This window comes from Pristis pectinata, chromosome 17 (assembly GCF_009764475.1).
Source record: "Pristis pectinata isolate sPriPec2 chromosome 17, sPriPec2.1.pri, whole genome shotgun sequence".
Lineage (NCBI taxonomy): Eukaryota > Metazoa > Chordata > Chondrichthyes > Rhinopristiformes > Pristidae > Pristis > Pristis pectinata.
The window spans coordinates 26047726-26059265 of NC_067421.1; the positions used below are offsets into that span (position 1 = coordinate 26047726).

Genomic DNA, 11540 nt, shown 5'->3' on the forward strand with positions numbered 1-11540 from the left:
ATCAATTATGTTTGCAATCTCAGCAGCAGCACTAGCAATAGCTCGCAAAACCTGGCTTCTTCCACCTATGGGTGCAACATCATAAGCAAGGTCAAGGCATTATGGACAGAGAGAAATATGGTATTGTAATAGGGTATCAACCACAATTGTACAAATAGCACACCAAGCTCAAGGGCCAAATGGCCTACAATGGCTATTTTATCTACGTTTCTACAGAGCAAATTTTCAGTTTTAATTTTCTTTTATTCAACATTGTTTCCTTGGCCCTTGACCCAGTTTTTCAATAAAACCCAGTTTACAATCTTTATACCAAGTGTTTAAATTCGTTCTCAAGGCAGCTTTTTAACAATACTGTTAGCACCCATTACATCAATAAAAGCACATTCATATTCAAGAAGGTACTTAACACTTTACGCCTTCGTGGCTTCCAACTATCATTAGCAAAAACAAGGCTTGAAACATGCATTTTCCACAGACCTCTTGAGTGAAGCTCCAATTATTCCCACGTCATCACTAAATACTGATACACTGCAGTGCTTTTACTTCGCTCAAAATTTATTTTGCTCCTTTCCTCTCTTTTCTTGCCGTGATTTTGACTTGGGCTTTTGTTTTTGCGAGAAGACAGCGGCATTACCTTTCGGCATCAACATTAATTTCGTCTTAATCATTTCTGGTTTAACGGATATCCTCAATGTGTATCCCAGCTTTATGGTTGGCAGGGTGGAGATAGTTACGGTTGGCGGTTACTTCACCCTGTCAGCTGTCAAAAGTTTGGGCTGCACTACACCTACTCAGCAGTTAGTCCGGGAAAAGAAGTGGCCTCGCTGAAGAGAATCACTGCCCACCTTGGGAGAGAACAGCAGCAGCCTGAGGGGAGGAGAAAGAAGTTGAAGACCAGGGGAGAAGCCCAGTGAAGCCCAGTTAGGACCGAGAACACAGCCGAAAGCGAGAGCTTGGACGAAAGTTCCGCAAAACTTCCAGACTGCGGTGTGCACTAACACCGACGGGATGTGCTGGGGCTGGGAGTGGGTGGACCGAGGAGCCCGGCCCGGATACTTACAGATCGCCCGTGTACTGCGCGCCGCCCACGAAGCCGTACTTGTCGATCTTCTGCTCTCCGTTGACGAAGCCATTGAGCTCGGAGTCGGAGCCCAAGGAACTGACATCCCCGCGAAGGCCGGAGTCGGGATCGGCCAGGCTCTCGGTGGTGCCCCGCGGGCTGCTCGCCGCCTCGGGCACCGCGTTCATTTCGTCCTCCCGACTCTTCTTCATGGCCGGGGGAAGGGTGTTGGGGGGCGGAACCAACCTCCGTGCCCCGCGACCACCCGGGAACTTTCCCTGAAACCTTCCTCGCCGCCGCCTGCGAGATCTCAGGCGCTTCGGGCGCCGCTCGCCTCCGCCGGGCTTCCGTCACGTCGCTCCGGGCACTCGCCTGGCATCGCTCGCTTTACAAAAAGAAAACGCCGAGCCGACCGACGACACTGGAGCCGCCGTGAGAGATCCCGATACCCGACGATAGTTTCCCTCTGGCGGGTCGCCGTCGCCAACTCGCCCGACTGCCGAAAAAAACCGTCCACCCGCCAGCGAGCAGGTGCGCATGCGCGTTTCGCCAGGCGGCTCCGCCCCGAATCTCTGAGCAACTGTGCCCGGGGCCATGTCACTGCAATAACAAACAGCAGATAACATTATTTCCACTTTAGCGATTAAAGAGAGAAAAAAAATCCGTAGGATCTGAGGCGGAAAATAGCATCCTGACTGGCCGATGAGAAATAAATAAATAGGCACCAATTGTTGCTGATCGAGATAAAAAGAAACGCCGTGCGGATCCATCCTAAGCAAATGGTTTGGTGATTTTGTCAGCTTCTTAAACCAACTTTGAAATTTTCCAGTTTTGTTTTTGACAGTTTTCCAGAAATTTCAGATGGTTTAAAGCGCAGAACTTTGAATGTAGTTCCTGCTCAACTTCTTAAAAGTAGATTGAATCATGCAACTAAGCGGCTCTTTGTAATAAATATCCAGATATACTCTCTCTATACTCATAACTGTGTGGCTAGGCACAGCTCAAACGCCATCTATAAATTCGCCAATGACACTGTTGTTGGCAGAACCTCAGATGGCAATGAAGAGGCATACAGGAGTGAGATAGATCGGCTGGTTGAGTCGTGTCGCATCAACAACCTCACACTCAACGTCAGCGAGACGAAGGAATTGATATGCATTTCAGGAAGGGGAAGTTGGGAGAACACACACCAGTCCTCATTGAGGAGTCAGTGGTGGAAAGGGTGAGCAGCTTTAACTTCCTGGGCGTCAACATCTCAGAGGATCTATCTTGGGCCCAATACATTGATGTAATCACGAAGAAGGCATGCCAACAGCTCTGGAGAAACAAAGGAATGCAGATGCTGGAATCTAGATGAAAAACATGACGATGCTGGAGGAAGTCAGCAGGCCAGCAGCATCCGTGGAGAAAGGGAGGCAGTCAATGTTTCAGTTCAGGACTGAAGATAGGAAAAGGGGAAGCCCAATATATAGGAGGGAAAAGCAGAACAGTGATAGGTGGACAAGAGGCAGGGTGGGCACAAGGTGGTGGTGATAGGTAGATGCAGGTAAGAGACAGTGATAGGCAGGTGCGGGGGAGGAGGGGAGAGCAGATCCACTGGGGGATGGGTCAAAGGTAAGGAGAGAGACGAGAAAAAGAGGCTAGGAAAGGGAAGAAGGGAAGAAGCATGGGATGGGGGGGTGGTTTGTGGGGAAGGATTACCTAAAGTGGGAGAATTCAATGTTTATGCTGTCAGGCTGCAAGCTTCCCAGACGGAACATGAGGTGCTGTTCCTCCAGTTTGCGCTTGGAATTCTCCTGGCAGTGGAGGAAACCGAGGACTGATATATCTGCGATAGTGTAGGAAGGGGAGTTGGAGTGACTGGCAACAGGGAGATGCAGATCACAGTTACGGACAGAGCGCAGGTATTCTGCGAAACGGTTACCTAGTCTGCGTTTAGTCTCACCAATGTAAAGGAGGCCACCCTTGGAGCACCGTAGATGGAGGTGCAGTTGAATCTCTGTCTCACCTGAAAGGACTATTTGGGTCCCTGATGGAGGTGATGTTGGTGGTGTAGGGGCAGGTGTTGCACCTATGGCGGGGGCATTGGAAAGTTCCCAGGGTGGGAGCGTGATGGGTGGGGGGGGGAGGAGTGAACTAGGGAGTCGTGGAGAGAGTGGACCCTGCGAAAAGGCAAAAAAGGGTGGGGAGGGGAAGATATGCTTGGTGGTGGGGTCCCGTTGGAGATGGCAGAAGTGGCAGAGAGTGGAGCCAGCAGCTCTACTTTATTAAGAGCTTAAAGAGATTTGGTATGTCACCAAACACTCTTGCAAATTTCTACAGATGTATGGTGGAGAGCATTCTGATTGATTGCAGCTCCACCTGGTACGGACGCTCCAATGCGCAGAGTCGAAAGAGGCTGCAGAGGGTTGTAGAGTCAGCCAGCTCCATCACGGGCACAACCCTCCCAGCCATCGAGGACATCTTCAAGAGGCGGTGCCTCAAGAAGGCAGCATCCATCATTAAGGATCCTCACCATCCGGGACATGCCCTCTTCATGTTACTACAATCAGGGAGGAGGTACAGGAGCCTGAAGACCCACATTCATCGTTTTAGGAACAGCTTCTTCCCCTCCGCCATCAGATTTCTGAATGGTCCATGGACCCTTGAACACTACCTCATTATTCCTCTTTTGCACTATTTATTTATTTTTGTAACATAGTCATTTTTATGTCTTTGCACTGTACTGCTGCCACAAAGCAACAAATTTCACGTCATATAAGTTAGTGATAATAAATCTGATTCTGAGCAGAATAACCATTGTGATGCATTTTTTATTGATTCTATGATTTTCCTCTGGGGAAATATGATTTTCTTCAGAGGATGCCATGAGGTCATTTATCTAAGAGACTCTGGAAAGTCAACCTAAAGTATTGGTCGCAAAACAACACATTTCACGAGCGATGTCAGTGATAATAATTCTGATTCTGAACGGGTGTGAGCTAAATCAAAGATTACAGAGCTTTGTGTGACTTCAAGTTTGTAGAGAGAGGAAGATCTGATGGTAGCCAGTACACATTAGAATAGTCAGGAAAAAGGAGGAAAGCCATGGATGAGGTTTTCAGCAAAAAATGAGCAATGGCAGGATTAGCAGATGTAATAGAGATAGTAATGATGTGGGTATGAGGTTGGAAAGAACTGAAGGTTGGATAATACCAAGCTTGCTAACAGTCTGGTTCAACCTCGGAGGTGTGCCATTGACAGGGTTGGAATTATGGTAGGCACTAAAGACAATGGGGATGGTCAAGACAAGAAGTGAACAGCTGTCTTCTCAGTATTTATTTGGAGGAAATTCATCGACTGAGGGTTATGCAGCAATGGAGGTGTCAAGGGAAATAAGGTAGAACAGGATGTCAAAACCCATCCTGGAGATAACTTAGATTAACTTTCCAGAGGTATTGTCTTTTGGATAACTGACCTCATGGCATCCTCTGAAGAAAATCATATTTCCCTGGGGGACATCATAGAATCAACAAAAAAATGCATCACAGTGGTTATTCTGCCCAGCATCAGATTTATTATCACTAACTTATAATGACATGAAATTTGTTGTTTTGTGGCAGCAGTACAGTGCAAAGACATAAAATTGCTATAAATTACAAAAATAAATAAGTAGTGCAATAAAAAGGAATAACTAGGTAGTGTTCAGGGACCGTTCAGAAATCTGATGGCGGAGAGGAAGAAGCTGTTCCTGAATCATTGAGTGTGGGTGCTCAGGCTCCTGTACCTCCTCCCTGATGGTAGTAACAAGAAGAGGCCATGTCCCGGATGGTAAGGGTCCTTAGTGATGGATGCCGCCTTCTTGAGGCACTGCCTCTTGAAGGTGCCCTCGATTACTGGGAGGGTTGTGCCCGTGATGGAGCTGACTGAGTCTACAACCCTCTGCAGCCTCTTGTGATCTTCTACATTGGAGCCTCCATATCAGGCTATGATGCAACCAGGTAGAATGCTCTCCACCGTACATCTGTAGAAATTTGCAAGGGTCTTTGGTGGCATACTGAACCTCCTCAAACTCCTAACGAAATAGAGCCGCTAGCGTGCCTTCTTCGTGATTGCATCAATGTGTTGGGCCCAGGATAGATCCTCCGAGATGCTGACACCCAGGAAGTTGAAGCTGCTCACCCTTTCCACTGCTGACCCTTCAATGAGGACTACTAGATTTTTAGACTAATTTAGTTAGTTTCAGTCTCTTGCTCTTTCCCTGTGTATCCTGACCAGCATTTGTTCCCCAGAAAACAAATTATCTGGTCACTTATCTCACTGTCATATGTGGGACGTCTGAGTACAAATTAACATCTGCTTTCCCTTATATTCTAACATTGACTGCACATCAGAAATATTTTGTCAGCCTTGAGGAACTTTGGCCACCCAGAGAGAGAAAAAGGCGCCATATAAGTTTTTTTGCTTCCTTTGCATTTTATTGTATTTTCAGAATTCATAAATATTAAGTGAAACAATCACAATGTTCAGGAGCAGCTTGAAACAGTTGTTGGGAAAATCTTGGGGAATGGCAAATCAACACAAAAGATCCAATTTTGCACCAACACCACAGTATCCCAAAGTGTACTTTCAGGCCTAAATTTATCCTTTAGTCCTCTTCATTGTTTTTTCTTTAAATGCAGAAGCATCAGTGAGGGTATTTTTAGATTGGTCATTGCAAATTATTACCACAACAATTCATTTTGGGATTCTTTATAAGGTATGAATGAAATAATTCCTATGGAGTCATCCATAGCCACACATCTAATTGAAAAACAATATACAGTGAGGTAGAGGAAACCAGTTAGTTATCTTAATCTAATTCATTTCATGTGGGTAGATATGGAAGAAATCATAAGACATGCTCTTAGCTCTGATGAGTTTATAATTACTAATGACATGAGTAATGCAGAGATTATTATTGTACACTCTTTTTATTTATTCTTGGCATTAGCAAGGACACATTTATTGCCCATCCCTAGTTGGTTTGAGAAGATTTTGTTGAATTTCTAGTCCTTCTCCTATCCTGGTGTTGGATCAAGAATTTCTAAATATTAGCTGTGTGACAATGTAGGACAGTGATAAATGTCCAGTCACAGTGGTGTAGCTGGTAGAGCTGCTGCCACACAACCCCAGTGACCCATGTTCAAACCTGACCTTCAGTGCTGTCTGTACGGAGTTTGCATGTTCTCCCTATGATTGCATGGGTTTCCCCAGGGTGCTTTGGTTTCCTTCCACATCCCAAAGATGTGTAGGTTGGTAAGTTAATTGGCCACTGTAAGACAGCCCCTAATGTATAGGTGTGTAGTTGATTCTGGAGGGTGGAAATGGATGGGAATGTGGGGAGAATAAAATAGGAGTAGTTTAGATGGGCGCTTCATAGTTGGCGTGGACCTGATGGACAAAGGAGCCTGTTCCTGTGCTGTGTGGCTCATTGGCTCTACAATGCTGCGTGATTGAGAAGGGAACTTGGATCATGTTTCCATGTTAGTTCTTCTCGGTTGGAGATGTAGTAATGGAGAGCGGTGCTGCCGAAGTAACCTTGTGGAGTTTAGAAATGTATCTGTTTATTTGTGAAGCAAAGCATTCTATTGGCTGATTTGTTTAGGCCATGAGATAAAGCTTATCATTGCAACAATTTAGTACAATTTTCATATAATGTGTGGAATGCAAATTGCTCTGGTGGGTCCAGTAGTTACTTTGAAAGCATCCAAAATTTTCAGAAAATCACTTGCACCTGACTATGATTTATATTATAACTTATGGTCTTAACAACAGAAAACTATAGATGTTAGCTGAAAGTAATGTTAGGATCATAACACCTATAACTGCAACTACATGTTACCTTTAATGTAAACGGTGTTGCAAGTGCATCACAAATGCATTTGCAGAACAAACACCGAGTCAGAAAGGAACATATTTAGATGAATGACCAAAAGCTCGGTTGATGAAATATGTTTTGAGGAGGTTTTAAGCAGAGGAGGGAAAGAAGTGGAGCAGGAGTAGCATTCACAGGGCATATTCCAGTGATCAGAATGTGTCAGAGATCTCTGACTTTGAGTGGGATAAGACCAATGGATACATAAGAGGCTCGAGTGTCAGTAAGTTTTACAGGGATAGAAAGGAGTTTACTGATAGAGATGAGATCACAGATGAAATTATAAACAAGGATGACAATTTTAAATTTGAAACTTTTGACATAGGGAGCCAATGTCCCTGGGTTTAATGTAAAGCAAGATACATTGAGGGAAAAAATGGATAAATTGGTGTTTATGTTAAATTTATGGAGTTGGAGAATAGGAAGCCAGGACACCATTCAGGACCAAGCAACCTGCTTGATGGACGCCCCCGGCACCAACCTAAACATTCATTGCCTGTACCAGTGGCACACTGCAGCTTCAGGGTGTACCATCAACAACATGCACTGTAGCTACACACGTCCCAAACCCATGACTTCTACCACCAAGAGAGTTAAGGGCAGTACGGGCATGGGAAGCACAGATCCTGAAGAATAGTTCCACTAAATGATTAATGAGACAATTAGACCACAGTAGAATTACAGAAGTGTATTGGTGGCATTGGATGCTATCACTCATTTATACTTTATTCCACACACTGTTGCTACAGTTGGCTTTCCAGGTAACATTCCACATATTTTAGGATAAAACTTTATAAGTATTGGTGTCATTTTCAGAACAAATGCCAGTTACCAGGAATAATTGGGTTGTGCAGGAAATAATTCTACTGATGATTTTCCTTTGCACACCGTGGAGAGGCCAGCAATTAATTGTTGAAAATAAGGTAGCCAGGTTTGTGTACTTTTGTCTTGTCTATTAATGAATCAAAATCAAAGACTAGACAAGAATTATTTCTATGTAGTATTGGCAATGTGAATATCATTGCATATAGAGTTATGAAAAGACATAAAAGCATTGTAAAGTACTTCAGCACAGAATCTAGGACAGTCACTTGCTAAATTAATGATTTGTTGAGAGTCTAAGACAATAATGAAAGGAACCATATAATCAGTCAGAAGAATTTTTACAGTCTGGTTTGGTTTTTGCTTTGTTGAACCATAATTGGACGGTTTACGGATATACATATAGGCTCACATCAGAGAAATTGCCACTTTTGTGTGTCATTTGAAGCTGCTGGCACTGAATCAGTGAAGGGATATGTGTTTGACATGAAGATTCTACCTTCAGCATAGGTCAGTGAAAATGAGGGTAAATGGACGATTTTGATTCAGTAAGGGCAGAATATGGATTATTCTGGACAAGATGGGAGTTTGTGGAATGTTGGAATACTGATGAGGAGGTTAATGGAGAATTGATTATAACATTTATAGAAGTGTGAATGAGGATTTACATTGTGTAAGGTGTGAAAAGAGTGGAGGTGGGCAATATTGGTGGAAGGATGAACAAATAGCTAGGTTGTCAGTGACGGGGAATCCTTTATGTGTAACCTGACACGAACAAGTTTAGGTTCTGCAAAATTTAATTGGAGAAAACTTTTATTCATCCATAACTTATTATAAGATAGTGTAGGAATAAAAGTGATTGTTGGATTAAGTAAGTTATGGAGAGGTAGAGCAATGTGTTATCGGCAAATATATTGTTGATACTATGCTAACGATGTCAGAGGGCCAGGATGTGGATAAAGAGAAAGCCAAGAAACACCTTGAATAAAGCAATTTCAATCAAACATCTAAAAATAAATTGCTTAAAATTGTATAGATTATTTCCATTAATAAATTATTCATTGGTTTAATAAGTGATGAGAATCTGTTTAGAATACCACTGAAATAATGAGCAGTTTGGCAAATTACATTTTAGTTTTGGTTAGACTTTTAGCTCCTCCTACAGTAGGTTCCAATAACAACATCCATGAAGATCTATTGCAAAAGTATGAAGTCTATTTTAGGAAAGGAAGATTATGCATAATTGGCATCAAGAGTCCACTGTCTGCTTTCTCATCCAGTGCTAACAATTCAAGTATCCACTTCCTGCCAAAAAGTAAAACAAAATCAGGGAAAACAATAGAACCACCTATTTTTCTTTTCTTTTTTTCTCTCCCATTGCCAGAGGACAGCAGGGTATGTCTAGTTTTTTTTTAATTTGTTGTATGTTCAGGAATGTTATACAGCTGTGTCTCTTCAACAAAACCAATCCTTCCCATCAGCAGTTCATATTATATGCCTGATTTGGTGGTGTTGTTCTAAAAGAGTCTCTCCTAAATTGCACTATATAAAAGTTGGCAACCATACTGGAAAAAATGAAATGTGCTAGTAAAAAACCAGCATGAACTCTTCATGAAGGTATATATAAAAAGCAAAAAGAAAATACTTTGCCATTGCATTCAAAGCGCTTACATTCTCATAGTATTTAGAAGTCAATTGTACACTTTAGTGATATCTTGGTACATATTTCCAAACTTCTGTGCATATTAATTGATTCCAATGCATTTTAATTCCAATGCATTTTAATTGATTCCAATGCATTTATGGGTGTCACTTATACTCTATTTTAATACATACAAGAATGGTTAACCACAATGTATCATTGTTGTCAAAACTACTATATTTATTGGTTTTGCATCAGATGTAACATTTCATATGGAGGCTCCAATGTGCAGCTCCATTATAGACACAACCCTCCCCGCCATCGAGGACATATTCAACAGGTGGTGCCTCAAGGCAGTGGCATACATCATTAAGGACCCTCACCACCCAGACATGCCCTCTTCACGTTACTACCACCGGGGAGGTGGTACAGGAGCCTGAAGACCCACACTCAACATTTCAGGAACAGGTTCTTCCCTTCTGCCATCAGATTTCTGAACAGTCCATGAACATTACCTCACTATTCCTCTTTTGCACTATTTATTTTTGTAACTTATAGTAATTTTTATGTCTTGCACTGTACTGCTGCTGCAAAACAAATTTCATGACATATATCAGTGATAATAAATCTGATTCTGAACCCAGAAATCTAGCGCATACCCAAGTGAGAAAATGTATCTCATTTTACATTAACAATGACTTTCTCACCAAAAGAAAATATAGCCCATGAAAATTATTCCACTGCCACAAAACTAGGACACCTGAAAACATTTCCACTCTCTACAAAGCACACATCAAGAAAGTGAGGGCATACTCTCCACTTGCCTGAATCAGTGCAGTTTGAACAACTAACACAACTTTTTCTCTCCCCAGCCATGGCTGTACCTTCCTTTTCAATTTATTTAATTTTCTTTTCTGCTGCTTTTTAAAGTAATTGTTAACTTGACAAATTTGGTCTGCACCACACCACTGGCATTTCCCCAATCTCCAGCACCTCTGTCTACAACTTAAAACACATTTCCAGTTTTAGTGAAGGGTCCTTGACCCGAATGTTGATTATTTCTCTCCCTATTGATGCTGCCTGGCCTGCTGAGTGCTTTCAGTAATTTTCTTTTTTGTCCCCCCCCAGATTTCTATCATCTAGTTATTTTGTTCCAATTACTAGGTCAGAGCTGGATTCTAAGGTGAAGAGAAAATGCAGGTTCTCAGGGCTGCTGGGGAGATGGTTTACAACTTACTTCTAAATATGATTGAGATAAAGCAGGTTGTGACCTTGGTTTGCAGGAAGTGTGTCACTTGATCTAAAATGAGGCCATTACAGAACAGGGCCCAAGGAAAGAAGTTGGCATAAATAGGCTCTCGAATTTCATGAGACAAGCTGTTTGCCCTACTTTACCTCTGATTATTTACTTCATCCTATTTCCTCCTATCCATTTATTTTTTCTTAAATGTTCATTTTGTGTTACACTCATCCCTTATCATTTGCAAGGGACACATTCTAGAGATGCTTGTGATGAGCAAGATTTCACAAACAATAATTTTGGCCCAAAAATTACTGATGGGTATTAAGTACCTAAATAAGCTGCTAAATACATACCATGAAGTTAAAATGCATTTTAACTTCATGGTATGTCACAGGTTCAGAAGGTCATAGTTTATGCATGGGTTTGGAAACAACTAGACAGGAGACTGGAGTTTGGCAGGAGCTGTGGACCAGCTTTATTAGCAGGTGCAGCCCATTAGGGAGTAGAGAACAAAAGCCAGAGGGTGTGTGGTTATTATAGGAATCATTGATGTAAGCAAGAATAACCTAACTATTTCCATTGAATATATTCAAACTTAACAAATGATAGGTTTTGACATCACAAGGTGCAGATGTGAAAACAAAGACCTATTAGGAGAGAAGGGAGCCATTTGACACAAGTGGTCTGGAAAGTAATCACTATATTTGTACAATGACTGATAATGGGAATCATATTTTTCCCCCGTGTTCCAAAGATGCTGTTGTGAAAAGTTGAAACTGCAAATAAATCCACTAACAATGAGGGATGGGTGTATTTTATATTAGTCAAATAAAACTGTCACTTGAAGCTATTCTGTGATATAAAGGAAGACTGGAAT

At 42.3% G+C, this 11540-nt stretch overlaps 1 protein-coding gene across 2 annotated transcripts in view; it reads right to left on the bottom strand.

Moving 5' to 3' along the window:
* Positions 1-2219, bottom strand: part of tbc1d10ab (TBC1 domain family, member 10Ab) — a 54161-nt gene extending 51942 nt beyond the window's left edge. The window contains exon 1 of one of the 2 annotated variants that reach the window (XM_052032423.1): positions 1061-2219. In XM_052032423.1, coding sequence (XP_051888383.1) covers positions 1061-1272 — 212 coding nt within the window. In that variant the 5' untranslated portion in view covers positions 1273-2219. The other variant, XM_052032424.1, reaches the window with a different exon arrangement.
* Between the last annotated feature and the right edge of the window lie 9321 nt (positions 2220-11540).